Raw genomic sequence first — 26,395 nt, 5'->3', positions numbered from 1 at the left:
TCTCTCCACCACTCTTCTGCTCCATACCATACTTCGCCCTGAATAACAGGGCTTTGAGTGATACAGGAATGGAGTAGGCTATTACATTGATCTCTGCTGAAGCAAAGTGTTATTCTTTTAATAGGTCTCTTCCTTGTCAGACTCATTGCAGAAGGCTCTGCTGTGAGACTATTTCTTGTTTTGTTTGGTGCATAGAAAATACACTCAGGAGATTGAGTGTCTTACCTGATCTATTTCTGCATTGCACTTTCCCTTCTGTTGCCCTGGAAGTTTAATCTTTTCACAGATTTATTCCTTTATCAAATAGCAATTTACTAGGGCCTCAGTGCATTTTTGTGTTCTGTGTATTTTAGACAGCTCTAAAGAAATAACAATAAGCAGATTCACTCTCTAGCAGTGAAATACCGATTCTGAAACACCCCTCCCACCCGCACACAATCCTCCCCATCCCACTCCTCACATCTACAAAACCTCACACATGCAGGAGTGATACAGCTTGCAAAAGCTGGTGGAGCCATTCTAGATCAGCATGCCCTGCAACCGGATCCCCTAGCTTTCCCTTTAAAACCATTCTCAAATGAAGTCACACCAAGTCCATGCAACCAAAGTCAGTGTTTCAGGCTTGCGGAGGAGCAGCATGTGCTCCCTTTGGAGACACCAGGAGGTCAAATTTTATCAGCGGCCTGGCAATCACCCGGACCTCCTCGTTCAGGGGATTTGACTTCAGATTTACACTCTGCAGCGACTCCATTGAAGAAAGTTTCTCAACAGGGACATCTGGAACAAGAAGAACATGCACAAAATAAACAACCACCTGGATTACAAGAGAGACACACATAAGCTGGTCAGATCCTTTGGAATTTAAGATCATTGTCACTCACATCCCTAGGTGCAATCAGTCTGTGAAATGAAATGAATTCAATGTGAGATGGTGAGAGATGGCAGCAGCTGCTCTCTGTGAGTAGTTGAAGCCCAAGAGCTCAGGGTTTTGAAGCTCTAGTAATGTTCCAATTTCTATTATTTATTCATAAGAAGAGGGTTTAACTGCAGGAAAGGTATATAAATTACATCCTCGGAGAATCGAACCGGGAAGCTGGGCATACGAGTGGCCTTGCTTTAGATGATTGCCAGTGTTGCCGACTGATTTTGGAGATAAAGCTATCATTGAAGGCATGAATGTGACTTTATTATAAGATCTTGTTTTCACACACTCATCACATTCTGAAAAATATTTCCTTTAGGCTGAATTGTCCATGCCTGGTCTCAGCCCAGAGGTGAATTATTTCTGGAAAGTTTGAGGAAAAACCATTTGAGTTATGGGATACTGCAAACATCTAACACAATTTAGCAGCTCTGCTACTCACCAGGAACTTGGACATTGTTGGGGAAAACTATCTAGGACAATCTATCTGAAGGGATTCTGTCCCGTTGAAATGCACAGATCAAACCCCTCTCCTCTTCCCCTTAGAGGAAAACTCATTAACATTCAGAACAGGAGAAAACTGTTGTCTGGGTGGGGAATCGTGGATCTTACCATTCTGAAAACTCTCTACAATTTGGGTGCATTCTGCATATTGTAAGCTTTAATTAAACAATAAAGAAATTATGTTTCTGTCATTTCTTTTGCAAAGATACAGTTACCACAATGTAAGCAGATGTGCAGCTGCCCTATTTACCCAGCCTTACAGAAAATACTTGGGAGTACTTCATTGACGTTCACAGAATTATTGATTTTATTATTTGCATTACCCTAATGCCCGGGGTCCCATTCCAGATCTGGGACCCATTGCAATGTTTATAGTGAAAGACATTGTAAGGAAGAATCGCTGTCATGAAGAGCACTGCCTTGTTTTGTGGCATGGTTTTAAGACCACTTTTCAGACATTCTTGTCCAAAAGGCTTCTTGAGATATTCCCATACCTGTACGGAGAAAAAGAACTGAAATTCTGCATCATACTGAGTAGATTTTTTTTATCTTGGTTGCCAGAGAGCTCCTGCTATGTACTGTTCCCCCACAACAGGTCTTTTGAAAAAATACGGTAATAACTCCCTCACCTGTAAGAAAGCTAGAAAGGGATCCAGTACAAGATTCCAAATACAGATGTATGAAAGAGTATGAATACACCTCTCTAGTCTTCAAAGCTCATGGCAAAAATCAGTGGAATGAAACAAAATATTTCCTTCCTGTTCAAGCCCTTAGGCAACTTGTATCACACTTCCCAGCCATGTGAAAACTGGGGGAAATGTAAAATAATGGTCATGTCACTCAAATTCACATATCTCGTATTTAATATTAATAGGGGCTTGTATATTCTGTTTTACCAAGACTTCCCAACCTTCTTCCCAACATGACAATGTAACTCTTGTTCAGATTTGATCCCGAGAGACTCCAGATAAGAATTCAGGCCTGAAGTGAGATTAGAGCAGTGGCAGAAATCACTGTACCCTGTGCCCTCATATTTATGCAAGAAGCTCTGAACTGCAACGGCAGATGTGAATACCTCAACATTCTTCTTCCCAAAGCTCATAGGTTCCTCTTCTTATCTCTCTTTGGATTATTTATGTCTATTTTCTTTGTGCCTTACAAAAATCATTAATGATAAATCAGTCCTTTCTCCTATGCCACATCCCAGAACCATGACTGACAGCATCAGTGTAATTGTATTGGAGCTGGAGGGCGGAAATATAGTCACCAACGACATCCCAGCAGTCGTACTGGCGACCCCATAGAAGGCAACCAATGGCAGCTGTGGGATTGTGGGAGAACACATCAGAGGAGACTGATTACAACTGTGTAAGATGGTGATCTCTGTTCAGGTCCCAATGGACAGATAGTGCCAACTGTGAACAATTTGGCAGTCACATCAGAGAGGCCAGTGATTGAAGTACTCTGTAAGTAGTCCCTTGTTGGTCATTGTTGTGTGGAAACCTGCACTGCTGCTTCCCCTGTTGTGAGATAAAGTAGAGAGAATTTCAGTTTCTAGGGCTATTGGCTGAGTACCTTTTAACAGCACTCAATTCACTGATTTATTTAGAAAAATGTTTATTAAAACAAAAAATTTTCTTTTGCTAACAGACTGACCCACTTCAAAACTGCACATTGTAATTGATTAAACTGGTCTACAGAGCTGATTAAAAGGCAGTTGGAAACCACCATCCCTGCAAAGCACTGAGTGCAACCAGAACATTATTTATCAATAAGCTGAGAGAAGCAGGCATGGAAGTCACAGACATATGCACAGATGTAAAGCTGAATTTTTCTATTAATTATAAATGAGTCAACTTCCCTCCTCTAGATAGAATAATCAACTGGGATGGGGGTTATTTTTTTGGAAAAGAAAAAATAATTAGCTCTGAGGATCCAATTTATTTGTTTTACATTGACTGTAAATTTGTAGATATTCCAAAAAGCATTTTATTCAACAGAGTGTTCTTATGCACATACTGTCCACTACAATATTATGTTCACAAGCCTTCAGGACAGGGGTGAAAGTAACTTAAGGAACTTACTGATACGCAGGCCCGGGGTCCTGAGCAGTGGGGGGCGTGCTTGGGCAGAAGGGGCGGGGCCTGAGGAGGAAGGGGCGGGGCCTTTGCATCCCAGGGTCCTTTAAATCGCCACTGCTACCCCGGGGCTCCAGCAGTGATTTAAAGGGCTCAGGGCTCTGGCTGCGGTAGCGGTGGCCAGGAGCCCTGGGCCCTTTAAATCACCGCCATAGCCCCACGGTAACTGTAGCTGTGGTGGCAACCGGGAGCCCCGGGGATCTGGCGGTGATTTAAAGGGCCAGGGGCTCCGGCCACTGCCGGGAGCCCAGCGCCCTTTTAAATTGCCGGCCTGGGGAAGCTGCCCCCTACCGGTAAGGTCAGCTGTGTACTGGCTCTTGCCGGTATGCCGTACCGTATCAGCTTACTTTCACCTCTGCTTCAGGGACAAGCTCTCCAAACCACACCCTAAAAATATATATCAAACTGAACCCACAGGCGCGCCCACACAAATACTCTTGCAGATACGTTCAATCCCACAAAAAATTAGTTTTTAAAGCCATACGCATGGCACATTACCACAGACCTAGCAGAGGATCCAGTTCTGTTGCTCGCCCGCATGTTAAACGACCACCCAGCTGCAGGATCAGGCTCACAAAAAGTACACTCACAGTATACACATATATACAAACCCTCTCCCACACATCAGTCTGGCCAGTCTCTTGCCCTAAGCAGCTGTGTTCCGTACAATTTAACTGGCTTCATCATGTCAGCTGTGATAGGTCTCGTCTTTGGGTGGATAAAAGGTTGTAACATTGCAATGTTACATCAAGATGATATATATTTTGTTTTAAGAGTTTCTGAATGTTATGGGGGGACAGAGATAGTCTCCTTCCATAGCTCCCCTTAACTTACACACCGACACGGTTGTAATAATTGGGCTTACAAGTTTACCTTAATGGTGAACTCAACTGTAAAAATTGTGTGGAAGTTCATAAGATGTCACAATAACCTCTAACAACAAATGCTGATGGCAAAAGATATGAAAGGAAGATAAAAAAGACTCAGTCTAAACAAAAAGGCCTGCCTATATAACTCAAGCACTGTGTGAAGATCATGCTTGGTAAACAAGAAAAGTATGGAACCAGAAATCAGTGAACCAAAATTGGTGTGTCAGATACTCGGCGTAATTGGTGGACAAAATAATGAGGAAATGGACTATTCAGCCCACCATTCCCTTTACGGGTCCTTAAAGAAAGAAATTTTGGGGAGAAAAAATTAGCTATTGAAGCAAGCTTCAATATCATGGCTGCCACCCCCATCAACTACTGGGATCTGGGGCTTTCATCATCCTGATTCAGAAACATGTCCTGACCAGCCCAGACCAGCATGAGGTATCCAGATGACATTCCCACCATTACCAAGTGTACCCCAAACACCATCTGTGACAAAATGGGATAGGACTTTAAAAACAACAGCAACAACAACAGCTCCATCCAATCTCAACTAACTTCTCTTTTCCCCAAAAGGACAGTTATTACAGTCTTTGATACCAGCTAAGACCAGCTATCAAACAAGACTCTTTTCCTTCTAAAATGTCTCTGCAGGTAAAGGGAACAATGGCTGTTCTTAGGCTTAATACATTACATTTCAAATGTTTTAATTGTTTTTCCTTCTTTTCTTTATCTTTAATAAAAGGTTAAAAGGATTTTTAATGGTGTGTTTGCCATGGTACTAAGCAGGTTGAAGTCTCTGTATACTAAACCCTGGTCCTTGTTTAATTGTTGTTTAATTGTTTAATTGTTTAATGTTGGACAGTAACTGGCTTATGTTAACATCTTTAGCTCATGTAGTCCATCTAAATCAAAACAAAATATACACATCTGACACAACCTCTAACTCTCAAGCAAACAGCTATGGAAAAAGAATGAGGTTTTTTAAAAGCTCCAGAAGGATGGAAGTGGAAGCTGCAGATTCAGCGCACTCTGGTGTGACCCTCCCAGAGGTTTCTCTAACAAGGTACATGGTCTAAAAGAAGTCACGTGAAAGTATAATTGCTGTTTTATGTTCCCTAGTTAACCCCCCTATGTGAAATTTCTTTATCATACTAAAGAGTGAATTTCATTTCTCAGTTATGGTAATAGTAACAGTGCCTGGGAGAAAACGCACAAGTAAAATCCTGTGTATTGCTGACAGCAAATTGATTCCTATGTAGAGCTGGTCAGGAATTTTTCAACAACATTTTTGACCTGAAAACATTTTGAAATTGTTGACATTTTTTTACAGTGTGCGCTTATTGTTTATGTGATGCTTTATTTCTGAGCCTCTATTTAAACTCTTGTGCCTTAGGTGATGGTAGTACTGGATCCAGGAGCTACTGGATTAATTGCTATTGTCCCCTGCCATGTGACAGGGATATTAACCTTCTGTAACCCTGACCTATATCAGATGATTGGAGCCAGAAAATAAAATCAGAATATCAGGGTTAGAAGGGACCTCAGGAGGTCATCTAATCCAACCCCCTGCTCAAAGCAGGACCAATCCCCAATTTTTGCCCCAGATCCCTAAATGGCCCTCTCAAGGATTGAGCTCACAATCCTAGGTTTAGCAGGCCAATGCTCAAAACACTAAGCTATCCCTCCCCCCTGAGATACAGAGATAAAGATTAATCTCTTACCAGAACTCCCATTTATTACACCTTATTATGGGTGAAAGGAGTTACGGAGAAGGAGCCTAGGTGGTGTGTGTAGTTGAGATGGAGTGATGCAAGATTTGAAATGAGAAGATGCAGCTATAAGTTTTTTCCTGTCTTTTCTGTTTGTTAACCATATGTTAGTGCTTATCTTCACAACGATAACCAAAAGCTTTAATTACACAGTATGCTGGTGGCAAGTTGTATTTCTAAATATACTTTATCATCTCTACAGACATCTAGCTCTCTGGAAGGAACCTGGGCAGTTTTTCCACTGATGTGAAGTGATAGGCTGCCAAAATGCAATTTCTGCCAGCAACTTCCAGAGATCTGCAATTTATCCCTCAGATTCATAGATTCATAGATTCATAGATATTTAGGTCAGAAGGGACCATTATGATCATCTAGTCTGACCTCCTGCACAACGCAGGCCACAGAATTTCACCCACCACTCCTACAAAAAAAAACCTCACACCTATATCTGTGCTATTGAAGTCCTCAAATTGTAGTTTAAAGACCTCAAGGAGCAGAGAATCCTCCAGCAAGTGACCCGTGCCCCATGCTACAGAGGAAGGCGAAAAACCTCCAGGGCCTCTTCCAATTTGCCCTGGAGGAAAATTCCTTCCCGACCCCAAATATGGCGATCAGCTAAACCCTGAGCATATGGGCAAGATTCATCAGCCAGATACTACAGAAAATTCTTTCCCAGAAAATTCTTTCCCAGGTAACTTGGATCTTACCCCATCTAAAACCCATCACAGGCCATTGGGCCTATTTACCATGAATATTTAATTACCAAAACCATGTTATCCCATCATACCATCTCCTCCATAAACTTATCGAGTTTAATCTTAAAGCAAGATAGATCTTTTGCCCCCACTACTTCCCTCGGAAGGCTATTCCAAAACTTCACTCCTCTGATGGTTAGAAACCTTCGTCTAATTTCTAATCTAAATTTCCTAGTGGCCAGTTTATATCCATTTGTTCTTGTGTCCACATTGGTACTGAGTTTAAATAATTCCTCTCCCTCTCTGGTATTTATCCCTCTGATATATTTATAGAGAGCAATCATATCTCCCCTCAGCCTTCTTTTAGTTAGGCTAAACAAGCCAAGCTCCCTGAGTCTCCTTTCATAAGACAAGTTTTCCATTCCTCGGATCATCCTAGTAGCCCTTCTCTGTACCTGTTCCAGTTTGAATTCATCCTTCTTAAACATGGGAGACCAGAACTGCACACAGTACTCCAGGTGAGGTCTCACCAGTGCCTTATATAACGGTACTAAAACCTCCTTATCCCTACTGGAAATACCTCTCCTGATGCATCCCAAGACGACATTAGCTTTTTTCACAGCCATATCACATTGGCAGCTCATAGTCATCCTATGATCAACCAATACTCCAAGGTCCTTTTCCTCCTCTGTTACTTCTAGTTGATGCGTCCCTAGCTTATAACTAAAATTCTTGTTATTAATCCCTAAATGCATGACCTTACACTTCTCACTATTAAATTTCATCCTATTCCTATTACTCCAGTTTACAAGGTCATCCAGATCCTCCTGTAGGGTATCCCTGTCCTTCTCTAAATTAGCAATACCTCCCAGCTTTGTATCATCTGCAAACTTTAGTAGCACACTCCCACTTTTTGTGCCCAGGTCAGTAATAAAAAGATTAAATAAGATTGGTCCCAAAACCGATCCCTGAGGAACTCCACTGGTAACCTCCCTCCAACTTGACAGTTCACCTTTCAGTAGGACCCGTTGTAGTCTCCCCTTTAACCAATTCCCTATCCACCTTTCAATATTCCTATTGATGCCCATCTTATCCAATTTAACTAATAATTCCCCATGTGGCACCGTATCAAACGCCTTACTAAAATCTAAGTAAATTAGATCCACTGCGTTTCCTTTATCTAAAAAATCTGTTACTTTCTCAAAGAAGGAGATCAGGTTGGTTTGGCACGATCTACCTTTTGTAAAACCATGTTGTATTTTGTCCCATTTACCATTGACTTCAATGTCCTTAACTACCTTCTCCTTCAAAATTTTTTCCAAGACCTTGCATACTACAGATGTCAAACTAACAGGCCTATAATTACTTGGATCACTTTTTTTCCCTTTCTTAAAAATAGGAACTATGTTAGCAATCCTCCAATCATACGGTACAACCCCTGAGTTTACAGATTCATTAAAAATTCTTGCTAATGGGCTTGCAATTTCTTGTGCCAATTCTTTTAATATTCTTGGATGAAGATTATCTGGGCCCCCCGATTTAGTCCCATTAAGCTGTTTGAGTTTCGCTTCTACCTCAGATATGGTGATGTCTACCTCCATATCCTCATTCCCATTTATCATGCTACCATTATCCCTAAGATCCTCTTTAGTCTTATTAAAGACTGAGGCAAAGTATTTGTTTAGATATTGGGCCATGCCTAGATTATCCTTGACCTCCACTCCATCCTCAGTTTTTAGCGGTCCCACTTCTTCTTTCTTTGTTTTCTTCCTATTTATATGACTATAGAACCTTTTACTATTGGTTTTAATTCCCTTTGCAAGGTCCAACTCTACTTGACTTTTAGCCTGTCTCACTTTATCCCTACATATTCTGACCTCAATAAGGTAGCTTGCCTTACTGATCCCTCCCTTCTTCCACTCCCTATATGCTTTCTGCTTTTTCTTAATTGCCTCTCTAAGATGCTTGCTCATCCAGCTTGGTCTACAACTCCTGCCTATGAATTTTTTCCCCTTTCTTGGGATGCAGGCTTCCGATAGCTTCTGCAGCTTTAATTTAAAATAATCCCAGGCCTCCTCTACCTTTAAACCCATAAATTCTTCAGTCCAATCCACTTCCCTAACTAATTTCCTTAATTTTTGAAAGTCAGCCCTTTTGAAATCAAAAACCTTAGTTGCAGATTTATTTTTGTTAATCCTTCCATTCAGTTTGAACTGAATTAGCTCATGATCACTTGAGCCAAGATTATCCCCTACAACCATTTCCTCTATGAGGTCCTCATTACTCACCAAGACCAAATCTAAAATAGCATCCCCTCTAGTCGGTTCGGCAACTACTTGCTGAAGGAATCCATCAGCTATCGCATCTAGGAAAATCTGAGCCCTATTATTATTACTAGCACTCGTCCTCCAGTCTATATCTGGGAAGTTAAAGTCTCCCATGATCACACAGTTTCCATTAGTATTTACTTTATTAAAAACATTAAAAAGGGCTCTATCCATATCCAAATTAGATCCCGGCGGTCTATAGCACACCCCAAGCACTATCCCAGGGGAGGCTCTAATAGTTTTCTTCCCCAATTTAATTTTTGCCCAGACAGACTCAGTCATATCCATTTCATCGCTTCTTATTTCTTTACATTCTATCTCATCATTGATATACAGTGCTACTCCACCACCTTTACCTTTATTTCGGTCTTTCCTAAACAGCACATACCCTTCAATACCTGTAGCCCAGTCATGACTACTATTCCACCAGGTCTCTGTTATACCTATAATATCTGGTTTCACTTCCTGCACCAGTAACTCTAGTTCCTCCATTTTGTTACCTAGGCTCCTTGCATTAGTGTACAAACATCTTAATTTTTGCTGTTTAGCCTCACTCACATTCTGTACCCTATTAGGCACGGTTATTTTACTACCAGTATAACCTATTAGACTTGTATCTACACTGCCCTTCCTCCTACCTACAGCTGTATCCACTCTTACTTCATTTTCTTTCCACTCTATGCTTAATTCTGGCGTGGAGATTACCTGGACATCTCCCAACCATCTCCCCCAAATTCCTAGTTTAAAGCTCTCAGATCATATCACTGAAGATTTGGCAGTCATTTGTTGAAGCAGTTCAGACTAAGCAATGAGTGGGCACTTTTCTACAGAGCTCAGTTAACCTGGAGGTAGCAGGATGGAGGGAATGAAACACAGACTGTACCCTCAATTCTGAAATTATACACAGGGTATCACATGGGAGGGCTATAAACCATTCTTACAGCATAAGAATGTTATGTTCTAAAAGTCCAGATCCACTTTGGGTCCAATCCAACGCCCACTGCAGTTAATGGGAATCTTTCTATCCCACTGCAGTTAATGGGAATCTTTCTATCAGACTCATCGCACTATTTTTGCTAGCTTAGAACATAAAACAAGACTTTCCTTCTCCCTCCTACCCTGACAGGACTGAATCCCAGCTGCTAACTACAACTGGCTGATAACTATCTTTTGTTAAATGTATCAGTTACAACTGAGAAAAAAAAGATGTAATATGAGCAGGCACTGCCCCCCAACCCCCGCAAAAGAAAAACACTGATGTGAGGACTGAGTAAGGGGGAAAATAATTATCAAGGTTTACCACATGGGAAAGGACAAAATGGCAGGGAAAGAACTTGCGAAGTGGGGTAATAAATGTGGGATTCAACAGCTCAGGTTTACACAAGTAACAATATAATCACTGGCATGTCTGGTTATTCTTTCCCTACTGATTTTACCAGTGAGATTTTTTTTTTCTCATAGACTTTAAGGTCAGAAGGGATCATTATGATCGTCTAGTCTGACCTGCTGCACAACGCAGGCCACAGAATCTCACTCACCCACTCCTGTAACAAACCCCTAACCTGTGTCTGAGCTATTGATGTCCTCAAATCTTAAAGACTTCAACGTGCAGAGAATCCTCCAGCAAGTGACCTGTGCCCCATGCTGCAGAGGAAGGCAAAAAAAACCCAGGGCCTCTGCCAATCTGCCCTGGAGGAAAATTCCTTCCCGACCCCAAATATGGCGATCAGCTAAACCCTGAGCATATGGGCGAGACTCACCAGCTAGACACCCAGGAAAGAATTCTCTGTAGTAATTCACATCCCACCCCATCTAATATCCCATTACAGGCCATTGGGCATATTTACCACTAATAGTCAAAGATCAATTAATTGCCAAAATTAGGCGATCCCATCATACCATCTCCTCCATAAACTTATCAAGCTTAGTCTTGAAGCCAGATATGTCTTTTGCCCCCACTGCTCCCCTTGGAAGGCTGTTCCAGAACTTCACTCCTCTGATGGTTAGCAAACTTCATCTAATTTCAAGTCTAAACTTCCTGATGGCCAGTTTATATCCATTTGTTCTTGTGTCCATAATGGTATTGAGCTTAAATAATTCCTCTCCCTCCCTGGTATTTATCCCTCTGATATATTTACAGAGAGCAATCATATCGCCCCTCAGCCTTCTTTTGGTTAGGCTAAACAAGGCAAGCTCTTTGAGTCTCCTTTCATAAGACAGGTTTTCCATTCCTCAGTTCATCCTAGTAGCCCTTCTCTGTACCTGTTCTAGTTTGAATTCATCCTTCTTAAACATGGGAGACCAGAACTGCACACAGTATTCCAGATGAGGTCTCACCAGTGCCTTGTATAACGGTACACCTCTTTATATCTACTGGAAATACCCTGCCTAATGCATCCCAAGACTGCATTAGCTTTTTTCACGGCCATATTACATTGCCGGCTCATAGCCATCCTGTGATCAACCAATTCTCCGAGGTCCTTCTCCTTCTCTGTAACTTCCAAGTGATGCATCCCCAGCTTATAACAAAAATTCTTGTTATTAATCCCTAAATGCATGACCTTGCACTTTACACTATTAAATTTCATCCTATTACTATTACTCCAGTTTACAAGGTCATCCAGATCTTCCTGTATGATATCCCAGTCCTTCTCTGTATTGGCAATACCTCCCAGCTTTGTGTCATCTGCAAACTTTATTAGCACATTTCCACTTTTTGTGCCAAGGTCAGTAATAAAAAGATTAAATAAGATTGGTCCCCAAACTGATCCCTGAGGAAATCCACTAGTAACCTCCTTCCAGTATGACAGTTCACCTTTCAGTATGACCCGTTGTAGTCTCCCTTTTAACCAGTTCCTTATCCACCTTTCAATTTTCATATTGCTCCCCATCTTTTCCAATTTAGCTAATAATTCCCCATCTGGAACCGTATCAAATGCCTTACTGAAATTGAGGTCTGCAGAAAAGGACCTAGGGGTTACAGTGGACGAGAAGCTGGATATGAGTCAACAGTGTGCCCTTGTTGCCAAGAAGACCAATGGCATTTTGGAATGTATACGTAGGGGCATTGCCAGCAGATTGAGGGACGTGATCGTTCCCCTCTATTCAACATTGGTGAGGCCTCATCTGGAGTACTGTGTCAAGTTTTGGGCCCCACACTACAAGAAGGATGTGGAAAAATTGGAAAACGTCCAGCGGAGGGCAACAAAAATGATTAGGGGACTGGAACACATGACTTATGAGGAGAGGCTGAGGGAACTGGGATAGTTTAGTCTACGGAAGAGAAGAATGAGGGGGGATTTGATAGCTGCTTTCAACTACCTGAAAGGGGGTTCCAAAGAGGATGGATCTAGACTGTTCTCAGTGGTAGCTGATGACAGAACAAGGAGTAATGGTCTCAAGTTGCAGTGCGGGAGGTTTAGGTTGCATATTAGGAAAAACTTTTTCACTAGGAGGGTGGTGAAACACTGGAATGGGTTACCAAGGGAGGTGGTGGAATCTCCTTCCTTAGAGGTTTTTAAGGTCAGGCTTGACAAAGGCCTGGCTGGGATGATTTAGTTGGGGATTGGTCCTGCTTTGAGCAGGGGGTTGGACTAGATGACCTCCTGAGGTCCCTTCCAACCCTGATATTCTATGATTCTATGATAAATTAGATCCACTGCGTTTCCTTTGTCTAAAAAAATCTGTTACCATCTCAAAGGATATCAGGTTGGTTTGGCACGATCTACCTTTTGTAAAACCATGTTGTATTTTGTCCCAATTACCATTGATCTCAATGTCCTTAACGACTTCCTCCTTCAAAATTTTTTCCAAGACCTTGCATACTACATATGTCAAACTAACAGGCCTGTAGTTACCCAGATTGATTAAAAATTCTTGTGAATGGGCTTGCAATTTCATGTGCCAATTCCTTTAATATCCTTGGATGAAGATTATCTGGGCCCCCCAATTTAGTCCCATTAAACTGTTTGAGTTTGGCTTCTACCATGCAATAGCCATATGATTAATTTCTCCTTATGGCATCACCATGAGCTGGTGGAATGACGAGTCAGTGAGGCCACCAAGATGGCGAGGGTCCTGGGTGGGTGGGGAGCCTGCCATTGAAGGCTGGAGTTGTTGGAGTCTGGTTGAAGTACTTGCTACTGCACATTGGGAGACCACCAGGAATGTTGTGTGTTTGCAGCCATGGATGAAGAGACCATTAGGCAGATGGGGAGTTGGCCATCAGGCACTGTTTTAGAACCCATCACCACTGGGGTTTGCAACTGCATTTGAAACAGTTTCCAAGCACAGCTACAGCCAAGCACAGTTATAAGAAGGATTTGAGTTTCCACACAGCACAATTTCAAACCATGTGCCAAGAGGCCCAGAGGATTCAGGGTGCCTGGGGTCTTCGGTGGCGGGGGTCCTTCCGCTCCGGGTCTTCGGGGCACTTCGCATAAGACATGGACCCGAAGGACTCCTTGCTGCTGAAGTGCCGCCGAAAACTCTTGTGGGGGCCCCTGTGGGGCCCGGGGAAAATTGCCCCACTTGCCCCCCCCCTCTGGGCAGCCCTGCCAAAAGGTGTTGAGAATTCTTACTATAGAGCAGCTGGGGCAGGGGGATCTATAGCAGGATTTCTGCAGGCAGTTATCCAGGTGCTAAATATAACAAACTTTTTGGAGAGGAAGTGTGCTAGTTACCCCTGTGTTGTGAAATGATTGGCAAGCACAGTTTGGGCCTGGGTATTGCTAACATGTTTCTGTCCCCAAGTGAGGGCAGCAATAGGATTCTCTAGGTTTGTTCCTGCCTGCCCCTTCCCTTCCCTGGATTTGTCTTCCCTTAACATCCTTCCCTCCGTCTCTACTTCACCCACAGAATCAGAGAATCTAGAGATAAAAGACTCATTAGGTCATCTGGTCCCTCCTACCTCAGCCAGTGCAGAATTGTTCCTGACAGTCTATTCCCCAGTAATGGCAGTCTTTTAGATGGTATAAATTAAAGTTTCCATAGCCTCCATTGGGAGATTTTGCCACAATATCAGAGCCTGACACATCACTCACGGAAGCAATTTAAAAGAGTCCCATTAACTTCAATGCGAGTTAAACCCATTAGTTACTCTAAATTGTTCTTAATTTTACCCATTATTTCACATATCAGACTAAATTATTCCTCCCCCTCCTTGGTATTTACATACTTCAGGTGTCTGCAGTCAATCATGTCCACCCCCAATCATTCTTTAGCTGAGGGGAGCTATAGCTCTTTAGCTCTTTTAATCTTTCCTCAAGAATCAATCTCTTCGGCCCCCTGCTTGTTCCTAATGCTTTGCAATGGAGGAAGCAATCACCTCTGAGAGGGGAAAAGGGCAGACTGTTTACTGCAGCCTCCTCCCCCAATGTTTCCAACAAGGGCTCCACAGGCAAGATGTGCTGATTCAATTCATCCTCTGACCAGCCTGATCCTGCCTTGCCCGTATCTGGAGACACGCTGACCAGATCTAGGCCCCACACCTCAATGCAGACTTGCTATATGGGAGAGCCTGCAGCCCCTGTTACATCGGTGAAACCCATGTGAATCTGGTCCACAGGCTGTTCTCTCCCCACCTCCCCTTTCCATCTCTTTCCCACACCCGTGTCTTTTGTTCTGATACCTGCCAACAACAGTGCTGCAAACAGAAGAGTTTCATGCCATCATCCCTCTGCAGCGGATAAAAGTAGAATAATGAGTGATTTGAGGATCTGAGTCTTTACCTCTGTGGACAGCTCCAGGGCTGGCCTTCGGGGCAGGAAATCAGAGCTGTTGCCCAAGGCACAAACTTCCAGGGATGCCAAGTTAGGTGAGGTTTTCCACCCTGGGCAACAAAACATCTCAGCACTGGTGAGGCCACATCTGTAGAAATGCATCCAGTTTTGGGCCCCCCACTACACAAAGGATGTGGACAAATTGGAGAGAGTCCAGCGGAGGGCAACAAAAACGATCGGGGGGCTGGGGCACATGACTTACAAGGAGAGGCTGAGGGAACTGGGCTTGTTTAGTCTGCAGAAGAGTGAGGGGGAATTTGATAGCAGCCTTCAACTACCTGAAGGGGGATTCCAAAGGGGATGGAGCTTGGCTGTTTTCAGTGGTGGCAGATGACAGAACAAGGAGCAATGGTCTCAAGTTGCAGTAGGGGAGGACTAGGTTGGATAATAGGAAACACTATTTCACTAGGAGGCTGGTGAAGCACTGGAATGGGTTACCTAGGGAGGTGGTGGAATCTCCATTCTTAGAAGTTGTTAATGCCCAGCTTGACAAAGCCCTGGCTGGGATGATTTAGTTGGTGTTGGTCCTGCTTTGAGCAGGGGGTTGGACTAGATGACCTCCTGAGGTCTCTTTCAACCCTAATCTTCTATGATTCTACCCTGACCACCTCCCTGTGCAAAGTGCTTCTGCATTTTAGCATGGTGCTACCGTATACACCAGTTGTCCCAGTCAGAAAGTCTGACACCACGTGGCCTATTACTGAATGGCAACTGAGAAGAAAGCATTTATTCCTGATGGGACAACAGGAATTATTATTTCACTTGATGTTTTTATTATATGTAATGCTAATGCAGAACAAAGCATGGGAAAAGACACACCTACCGTGCACAAGTTTATTGCAGCAACCACTGCAAGGTTGCAAGAAAGCTTAGGGGACCACCACTAGGAAGGTGGGATGCCCTAGTGATGGCTTGTGAAGGTGTGTGGGACATTGCATTAGTGATGGGAGATGAGGGGGTGAGTGCCACACCTGGGGCTGTCTACTAAGATATGGGGAGAAGGAAAGGGGAAAAAAACAAGTAAAGGGCTGCAAACTCTCAAAAAGATCTTCAACAGGGCTGCTTTGTGAGACCTGGGTGGGCACCTAGTTCTCCAGGATCTGTGTGGGCGTCAGATTTAATGGCTTGCGTTGCTCAGACCTGACACTGCGTCACCATGGCATTATTTGTAATAATGTGCTTTTAAAGAGTGACCTGGCTAATAAGAGGCATGCTGAACACACTGAAACCAATAAATACGTTTACAATATGGAACAAAACTGATCACTTCAGACCCCAACTGAGTAAAGAGGTATAAACTAAGCTTCTATTACATTGCACAAAAATTCTTCATTAGAAGAGTTCACAGGTGGCTTCCTTTAAAACAAAGTGTAGCGAGAATCCTTGTGCCTGATTCTCCTCTCACCAGTCTCATACCAGTAGAACTCCACTTACTTCAGTTGAGCTACTCCCCGTGTTCACTGGGATGAGCAAGAGGAGAATCAGGACTCCTGCCTCCTGAGTCTCTTTCTATTTAATTCAATGTGTTTGGGAATGTGTGAGTGTGGTGCCATGTAAACATCCCAGCCCTGTGTACTGACTCAGCCCCCAGCAGTTGTTTGGGCTTAAGGACATCCCTGGAGGCTCCCTGCTGTGTTCAGCTGCCAGCAGGGGTAATCTCAAACCAAAGGGTACAGGGAGCTTGATTATCTTGCTGCCTCTAAATTCCTCAAGGAGCCTGAGAGCAAGGGCTCCTTCCCGGATAAGTAAAATTCAGTCCTGTAGCATTTATAGATAATGTAGTGAAGCCTCTGCCACACCAGCAGCACTGGGAATTGATGCTGTGTGTGCAGAGAAAAGAGCTGCTTTCAACTACGCCCCTCTTCTGTAACAGTCTCTGCCTTCCTTAGCTATCAAGTACAAGACTCGACTGTCTCAAAAGAAAAAGGCTATTAGGGTTTCGCTTGGCTTAATCAGAGCTTTCATCACATTCTGGCTCATCTAAGTCTGACCATTGCAAATGTGGGTTCTTCAGGTTTCAGTCAGAGTCAGAAGAGTATCATTTTGGCTAGTTATTGACTAATGATAAAATGTTCAAAAGCGGTCGATGGGACTGAGGTTTCTCAATAACTGAGGTGCTTTTACATTTTTAACCCTAAATCTATAATGCGATAATCTCCTTCTCTTCTCTCAGACTACCTTGCTCTAGTGCTTGTGGGGTCTGGGGGGAGGCAGCAGCGTCTGGTGATACCCTCTCTTAGGAGGTACTTTAAAAAAAACCTAACTTCTGTTGCATACCAGAAACAAGATAATTAGTATTTGTATGGGCCCCAGGGATAAATCCACTGGACCCTGAGAATCAAGAAGGGTTCTTTACTTCACGTGCATCATTAACAACAACAGAAGTTTATGCAGGGGAACTGCTGCCCTCAGTTACACCTGTGCATCTTTATTGCCTTCCAATTATACCCTTAGTGACACTTGTGGAACTCCACTGCTGTCAATGTGTGAACGGTTGTAACTGACTAGCCCTGGACCTGGAATGTAGTAAACAATTCTGCTGTTGTACAACCAAGAATAGAATTCAGCTCAATCTTTTTAACTGCATTGGTTCTGGAGGATTAACAGGGATATCAAATAGCATAAACTTATTTGAGTTACTAGACTCAGGAGACAGAACTCTGGACACTTGCAGGGAGTAAAGTCACCCATATGCAGTGTGCCACCACAAAGCCTATGTGCCTATTTTGAGGATTTAAAGCGGAACCATGAGAAGGGCGGAAGGGAGGAGAGGAGTTAACTTTTAAAAATCTGTTTAATCGAAGCTGGGACCACAAAATGCCTTAACTTAATCATATGGCTATAATGTGGCATCACTACAGTTGCCCTGTGTATTTCCATGCATTGTAATATAAATATATCCTTAACTCTGAACGCTCTGAGTTTGTAATGCTTACTTTGGAAATAATTAAAACACTTTTGTAACATTTGTTTCCCTTACATTACTGATATGTTCTCTCCATTTTAACATAGCTTTTTGTTTGGAAATAAGTCAGTATCATTATCTAATGCAAAAGTTGCACTGGTAGGAATACTTAAACAGTGTTACTCCATTGGAGATCTATATATATATCTCCAGGTAAAACACCTGTCCTATTATTAACAACATTTCTATTATCAAAGATTCATATTTATGTAATTCAATGAATGTAAGTAGATATATTCCATAAAAAGAAGCTCCTCTTACCCATGACATTATGGATGCTGATATGGAAGGAGAAATTAATCTTTTGATCAGACAGAAGATTTTAATGTTGAAATGTAATGCAGGTTGGGGTTTTTTTTTAACATTAGGGAAACTAGCAAACTGTGAACAGCCTTTTATCGCTCTCTCTCAAAACGAACAGCTCTAGATCCTAACCCTCAGTACGAGGCTATATGAAATGGAGCTCAGATAGGTTTAGTCCCCTCTTTTTTCAGAAGAATGGAACCCAATTATAAAATTCATTTCTGCATAAGTCTGCTAAATTAACTTCTCTATTACAGGGGGACAAATTAATGCAGCGATCTTACATTACCACCACCTATATTATTTTGGGCTACTATTCCAAATGAAGACACTGTTCAGTTAGAGATTGTTCCTGCCCAGTGCTGAACACTTCCTGACAGGGGCCAAGACCTAGACCCACAAAGATACTTAGGCATCTATTCCCCTAACTGGGGAAAGATGGGAGGACAAATGTCTATCTTGCCTGCAGGGCAGAGGCCTCCTATGCCTTTTAGGAGAGTGCTCTAACCATTGAGCTATACAATATTTTCATGTGGGGCTCCCTCAGTCTCCCCTGGTGAAATTCCACGTTAAATATATAATTAGCAACTGATTGGAACAGGGGACTGGACCATGGTTCTCCCACTTTCCAGGTGGGTGCCCTAACCTCCAGGGTACAGTCATTTAATTTAATAGCAGCAAGATCTTCATTGCCTTCTCCTTTAATCTGCATTGCCGCTGCCAACTAGCGCATTTGTCCGTTCTGTCACTGCACTGCATTCATATTTATCTTAGTCCTTTTTCATGTCTGTGTAAAAAAACCCCAAATTACAAAAAGTATTTTTTTCATATGAAACAGAAACTGACCCATTCTCTTTTGGCATCCATGTCTCTCCAATATAGCTATACATCTTTAGAAAACATATCAAGCTCCATTTGTTGTACCGCAGCAAGGGATAATATTTACATGCTAATGGAAAAACAGGTACTTCTCAGGAATGTCATCCACAGAGTTAAAAGTCCTCTCAAGTAGCAGGATTGCTGTTTCTTACCTATTCAGTGTAGCAAGTAACATGTCAGTTTATGCCATGACACTGATGGCTATCTGCAGGGAGCCAATTTTACCCCATGGGCAAACACAAGAGCATGGATGATTACTGGGGGACCAATGTGTTAATCTATACCTTTCTTACACAACTCACAGAGTATACACATTGGAACTTGTAAGCACTGACTGAAATAAACTGATTCTCTAAACTCAAAAAACAAGCAAAGGAAATATATAGATTCCTGTTTCTGGTCCTTGTTTACATGAACAGTACCTATGTTGTGCAGAAACAGAACATTAAATTCTTGACAGGACCTACAGAAAAGACTATTTAATGAGACCTATGCTGCAACAAGTCATAAAGAGACATCTCTGGAGCAATGAGATAGAAAGGAAGAAGGGTCTGTATTTTTTGAAAGATGGGAAGGACTCCCTTACTTCATTATTGCCAGGAGAGCTAGACTAGTATTTATCAATGGGAAACGCTGCTTCCCTTCTATCGTTTTTCTTTTTAAATGAAATGAAAAATAATTCTAATAAGGACAATGAAGTTCTTTTCTCCACCCGTTGCCCATTCCTTAGCAGCTGAAAACATGGCTGTGACCTATGTTCTGCAGAACTACTATTGCATTCGGCAGCCTTCCAGTGCAACAGAGCAGTGGTGACGCAGCAGTTTCAGATAATTTAGTGAAACCAACAATTATTTAACTTAACTATGAAAATTAATAATACAGTCAAGCCAGTAGCCCTTCTTATTTACGAGGGTATGCAATCCCTATATTTTTAATTGTCCATGTGCTGTAGAATCTTGAGCTGAAAATGCATAACTATCATAGAAGGCTAGGGTTTTGCAGTTGGCTAGGAGAAAATGGAAGCTTCTGGCCCCTGGAGTTTGGGTTTGTGGGATAAGCACATTAGTTTGATATTAAAATAAGCAGCAGTAAAAGAGTTAACAGTCTTGAAACTGAAATGTACATAGTTAGATTTCAGCATTAATACCCCCATTGATATGAAAAGGGAAAGTTCATTTCTGAATGCAAATTTTTGCAGGATGTCTGTGGACTCAGGCAGGCACAATGAATTTATTTACACTCATATTTCCCTTGCAACTAGAACCTTTTTTTAAAAAAAACAGAAAACTTAGAACCTAGAGTCTAATTTTGCAGCAGTGATGGATTCCATAACAAATTCCAGGGCCACTGAATCATGAAACATACAAAGCCCTATTCTTCTGTTAAAAAGTTGCAGAACAGCTAAGCTTCACTGTACTCTTCCTTTCCCAGTGTATAAGTTATTCAAACACAGTCAGTAGAAAGTAAATATTAACTGGTCATTTCAGTATGGCCATTCTTTAGCTGTCCTTGCCAGGTTGCACCATGTGCTAGTGAAACCCAATGGGCCAAATTCTCCGCTTCCATAATTCAGTATGTCTAGCCTACTCATTTGGGACGCAAAGCTGCTAGCTGTAATTCTGTCTACCTCTCTTGCTTTGGATTTTGAAAATTAGGTTAGATAGTTCTAAGGGATGAGCCTAAGCTGCCAGGGAGATGGACTGAATAATTAAATAATTTCTATTTGTAACACCGAGGATTGTGGCAGCTGAATGCAACCAATTGGGTCTTAGGCCCTGTTACATTACATCACTATGCTCATGCAGAGCCAGGGAATGGGGGGCTTTGGGCCTCTCTATCCTGGTGCTGCAAAGGGCCAATTCACTGAAAGTTCAGTCTGGTGTATGACAATCAAATCACATTCCTTCTGCTTTTGATCACCACCAATAATACAGGTAACTGAATTGTAGTTGTTAGGATTGCTGATGAGGAGTACAAGGCAAAAGAGAATGCACCTTTGCTTTTTCATGCCTAGATGGGACTCTGCAGCACAGACAGTAGTAAATACTGGGCAGAAAGTTGGTGCCACTTTTGTGGTCAGTATTCTGAATATCATTCTGCTTTAACCATGGCAGCATTTAGTAGATATGGCTAGAGTTCGCAATGGAAAGGAACTTAATTAAAGAATCCCAATTAATACAAATTTCTGAAGGTGGAGGAACGAGAGCTTGGAAGTTCTCAGTTATTGCAAGCTTCAAGTCCTGCCCATTGCTACCCCTTCTAGAGAACAGAGCTCAGAAGCAAGTGGTGTCTCTTTGGGTATGTCTAGACTAGGATAGGGATATGTGTTTGTTAAACATGTTAAGCCACTATGTTTTAAATCTCTAGCATAGGGAGGGCAAGTTGCATTTTAACACTTGTTTGAAGTGAACCCTAAGGGAGGAGCTTGCCTTTTACTCTAGTAGACATATCCTTAGATACCATGCACTTCCTCTTCTGTATTGATTCCAGCATCACAGACTAGCCTCCTGAAAATCCCAGGCCGACAGCTGAACCCAAAATTCTGCCATAGCATCAAGCAGCCTGTCTTCATTTGCCAGAGCCAGCACATTGCTTGCATACTTGCCAAATCCTACTATTTCACCTCTTCCGCCGAGTTACCTATAAGATTTTGTGCATTCCTGTATTTTGTCAGTGTAATAGGTGTCTATGGTTTAAAAATTAACACATGACAATGAGGGAGAAGGGAAAATATTTTGCTCATCACCAGATAGTGAGAATTACAATATCCCCCGAACAGCAGCTGCTGGGTGTCCTTGCACCTCAGAATGATAACCGTACAGATCTGAATTAGAGTATCTCTAATTCATGCGGCAGAAGCAGAAAGCATGTGACCAAAGAACACTGTAAATACAGCTTTTATTGGCTGGAATTTAGGATGCCTGCATAACTCACAAGTGGCTCTGGAGTTATTCCTTACAAAGGGGAAATAAAGTATATTAAACCACCACATTGATGTCATACCAGCGATAGGAGGAACCTGCAGAGCAGCTAGGGATAGGAGTATTTTATTAAAATAAATGGCTCCTGTGCAACCCTGCCGCTCTGAGGCCAGTGTAAGGGTTTTGGCAGGGATATGATTACGTCCTGGTGATTCCAGGCTACTGTAATGGCCCAACTGAAGAGGCAAAAAGGGTCTGGCCCTAAGTCTTCTGAGTCGATTGGGAACAGCTTTTCTCTTAAAAAACCTTTTTGAAGAAAGAAAGTCTCTGAAGTGACGCAGAAATAATTCTGCAGGCCCACGGCAACTCCAGCCTAGACAGCTGGAGTTCTGGCTTTGCCTTACAGATGGAAAACTATTGTTAATTGTTCCTCTTCTCTTTGTTTTCACCTCTGGTAGGCATGTAAAGCTTCCCATTCTCTGTATTCCTAAGGCTGCTACCAAATGCTACAGTGATGTTACTATCGGAATGATATAGCAGAAAAAGCCTTGGATTTCAACTGTGAAATAGTCCTCATTTTAAGCATCGCCATGGGTTACAAGCCATTTTAATTATGACGATTAAGCACAGTGGTTGACCTGCTCTTCATACTGAGTGTACTGGTTCAGCAATATATTACTGTCATAGGTCCATTCAGGGGCAAATGGCTTACCTTTAGATTCACAAAGATTGTGGTTTGCTGAGCTCTTCACAATAATGCAGACAGCACTGATGACACTGGAATCCAAACGGTTCTGTAAACAGCACCAGTGGGATTTCAGTCTGCCAAATGCACTTTCAGTCACTGGTCTACTGAGTGTGTAATTAAACCTTCTTTTGCGAGGGCCTTTGAGATTAGCATATTTTCATAAGCCAAGGCAAAAGAGGGTACCTGGGATCCCCTAGAATAACAGTAGGGACAGTTACTCCACTTATGACAATGTCATTTGGTGGAAATAATGTCCTGGACAGTCCACGAAGGTAGACTCTCGATTGGCGGAAAACCCTGAGGTCATAAACTTTTCCAGTGCAGCCCATGTTTGCATCCATTAATCAGCCTCTGTGGTCCACAAAAGCCTGCGTAACAATGGAGTTTATGCAGGCTTTTGGCCTTTTGCTGTTCGTGTTTTCATGCTCCTTGAAGAGGGCAAACTATGGGCACAAGTCCCATTGGGCAGTTACTTCAGGGATATTGCTTATAGCTGCCTCTTTGGTGTAAACCACAAGCCTGACTGCTTCAAAAAGCTGCTCCATCACTTTGCCAACACCAACTGATTTTCCAACACCAAACTGGTTAGCAATAGACCTGTAGCAGTCTGGGGTAACCAGCTTCCAAATGGTTATAGCAACCTGCTTCTGGACAGGCACAACTGCCCTCACGCACATGACCTGACCCTGGAGTGTCGAGGTAAGCTGCTCAAAAAACTCCAGAAAAGTAGCTTTTTTCATGAGAAAGTTCTGGAGCCACTGCTGGGCATCCCAGGTCTGCATCATGATGTGATCCCACCAGTCTGTGCTTGTGGCCCTGCTACATAAGTGCCGATCTACAACGGCTAAATTGACAGTCGCGAAACAGCATCAGCCAGTGTAAGTTTGCCATGCCTGCATCATGGTTCTCCTCCTTCTCCATCAGGTGCCTTTGGTGGATCAGAAAATGCCACTGAAATGTCCACCGGCGCCTCATGGATGCTCTGCCTGTTTCGTGAAACAGGAGTAAATAGCCAAGCAGGACGAGTACTTCAAATAGTCACTCCTCCATGTTGCTGGCTCCAGTTGCCTGGAGCATGCTGACCCAAAAGATAGCTTGGCAGGCTGTATTGGCAGGCTGTGACTACTTCCTGTAAAGTGCAGCAAGATGGACAATCAAGTGTTCCCATAGTGCTCCACAAACATGGGTCCTGAGTGGCTACAGTCGGGGAGGGTGCTAGGAACTATGGTCTGCGTAGTGCAGTTTAGATGCCCGAGTGTGAATGTGAGACCCAGGTCCAGATATTCGAAACCTAGGTTTAAATATTCAGGGTGGACGCTGAAGCCCAGACTTACAAGCACTGAGTCTGTGGGCTCGAGTCCCACTGACCCCGGGCTTACGTTGCAGTGTAGACATATCCAGTGTGGCCCTCACAGTAGATCACAGCAGCTGTTAGAGCTGTTCTAATTTATGACAGCCTCCCCACTACTGCAAGAACTACAGGGATGTTGAGCAGACCAGCCATTCTCCCTCCCACCCGTAGTAAGTCCCTATGCTAGGAGTTGAGAATGTAATGAGGGCAGAGTAGGGCTGCATATGCAAGTTCTGCACTATCCCTGTAATAGGGGAATTCCCTTGGGGACCACTCAGTCCCCTTTATGGTCTTGTATAGCAGTAGAACAATACATAGGGGACACAGAAGGGGCTAGCGTCTGGCCCTTAGATTCTATTTTCAGCTCTGCTACTCTATAGCTTGAGTAAGTCACTTACTTTCTCCATGCTTCAGTGTTCTCCTTAATTGTAAATAATTCTCTATCTCCCAGACTAATGGGAGGCTACATTAATTAATATGCCTAAAACAAACTGAAGTATTCAGTTGTAAGGTGCTACAGAAATGTCAAGTATTATTTATATATATTTTGGGGAAGAAGGGGAGGAGCTGTGTAGCTTTCACCGCCCATTAGGCTCAGCAATTCATTTGTTTTTCCACAGTGTAGGACTGGGAGAAGGGCAGGGATTCTTTTCACCTTTTGTTACATGTCAGTTGTAAGCTCAGTGTAGATTCAGTTCATCACTTCAGGACCATGATGACCAGTAACAGCTCTCAGAGGGAGACAATGCTGCCTTGCAGAGTTATTGATTGTGCCTCATTGTGAATTAATTTCTTGGCTTTTGTTATTCATTGTCTTTTGTAGTGATCTGAAAAACCTTCTGGTCTCCTAACTCCACCATGTGCCTCAGGATAGGATTAATCTCAAAGTTATTATCAGTAAGAGGTTTTTCTGCATAGCTTGCACTTGCCTGTATGCCATAGACTTCTTTCAAACTATAGGTCCAGATCTCCCTACACTCACACTATGTTTCATGTACAGTATTCATGTGTAGTTTAAGAGCTACTATGCCAAAGCAATTATGGGAAGAATTAGAGAAAATTACAGCCTTGCATTGCTTAATATCCATGTAGCTGAATGGGACTGCAACTAAGGCCTTTAATTAGGAAGTGCTAATAAGTGACTTGTTAGCAGGAAAGATGAGCAGCACAAAACTACAAAGCCTTTTGCAGAGCTAGAATGAGCTGTAATGCACTTTCAGTACATGTAAAATACCACATGAAGGGCCTCCTTGTGCTACATGTTGTTTTTTTAACCACAGGAAAGGTCCACTTGTACCTCATCTACTGCTATATTCTCCACAGTGAGGAACAGGTGGAGTGCTGAAAAAACATCATACCTACATGATCTCAGAACACAGTAAGATTTAGTCTGATCAAGGCTTAAGTTCCCTCTAAGCTGCGCGGCCACGTGGCAGCCTATTAAGCGCCGCGCAGGAGCTCAGGACTGCGGCGGGGAGAGGCACCCTTTCCCCCAACCCAGCCCCTGCCACGCGGAGAAGCACCCCTTCTCCAAACCATCCCTTGCCGGGGGGAGAGGCACCCCTTTCCCCGGCCCCAACCCAGCCCAGCCCAATTCCAGTCCTGCCACAGCTGGGGGAGAAGCGCCTGTCCCGTGGCTCCAGCCCCAGAGCTGCTGCAGGGAGAGCAAGCTGTGGGAGGGGAATCCTCTCTCCCCACTGTAGCCCTGGGGCAGCCTACACCCCATACCCCTCACCTCTAGCCCCACCCCACAGCCCACACCCCCAGCCAGAGCCCTCACCCCCACCCTCTGCCCAAACCCCTCATCCTCAGCTCCACCCTGAGTCCTCACCCCCCGCACCCTAGCCCTCTGCCCCAGCCCTGAACGCCCTCCCACACTCCGAACCCTTCAGCCCCATGCCCACCACATGAATTTTGTTATGTACACCAATATGGAGGTAACAGTAAGACACCACACACTGACTCTGATCCCACCTGCTCAATGAGTGGCAGTCATTTATGGGTACTCTATACACAGCTCTCACATGATACAGCAGGACATTTATCATCACTGTGCCTTGCACATGGTAGCAAGCTGGTCAAATAAATAGATGCTTAGGTCTTTATAGCAAGAACACAGTAAAAACCCCAGGTAATATTTCTGTGGAAATCCTATTCATTTCCATATGAATTACACTATAATTCAGTAAACACAATATTTTAATATTGCTTTTAAAAA

General features: G+C 43.1%; 1 protein-coding gene across 1 annotated transcript in view; it reads right to left on the bottom strand.

Annotated features, from left to right (window-relative positions):
• Positions 1 to 616: 616 nt before the first annotated feature.
• The window catches only part of LRRC20 (leucine rich repeat containing 20), a 102,487-nt gene continuing 76,708 nt past the window's right edge, over positions 617 to 26,395 (bottom strand). Inside the window, exon 5 of the mRNA XM_077822849.1 lies at positions 617 to 777. Coding sequence (XP_077678975.1) covers positions 617 to 777 — 161 coding nt within the window. The remainder of the gene's footprint in view (positions 778 to 26,395) is intronic.

This window comes from Eretmochelys imbricata, chromosome 7 (assembly GCF_965152235.1).
Source record: "Eretmochelys imbricata isolate rEreImb1 chromosome 7, rEreImb1.hap1, whole genome shotgun sequence".
NCBI lineage: Eukaryota > Metazoa > Chordata > Testudines > Cheloniidae > Eretmochelys > Eretmochelys imbricata.
The sequence above is the reverse complement of the archived record's forward strand: the minus strand, read 5'-3'. Positions and strand labels throughout refer to the sequence as shown.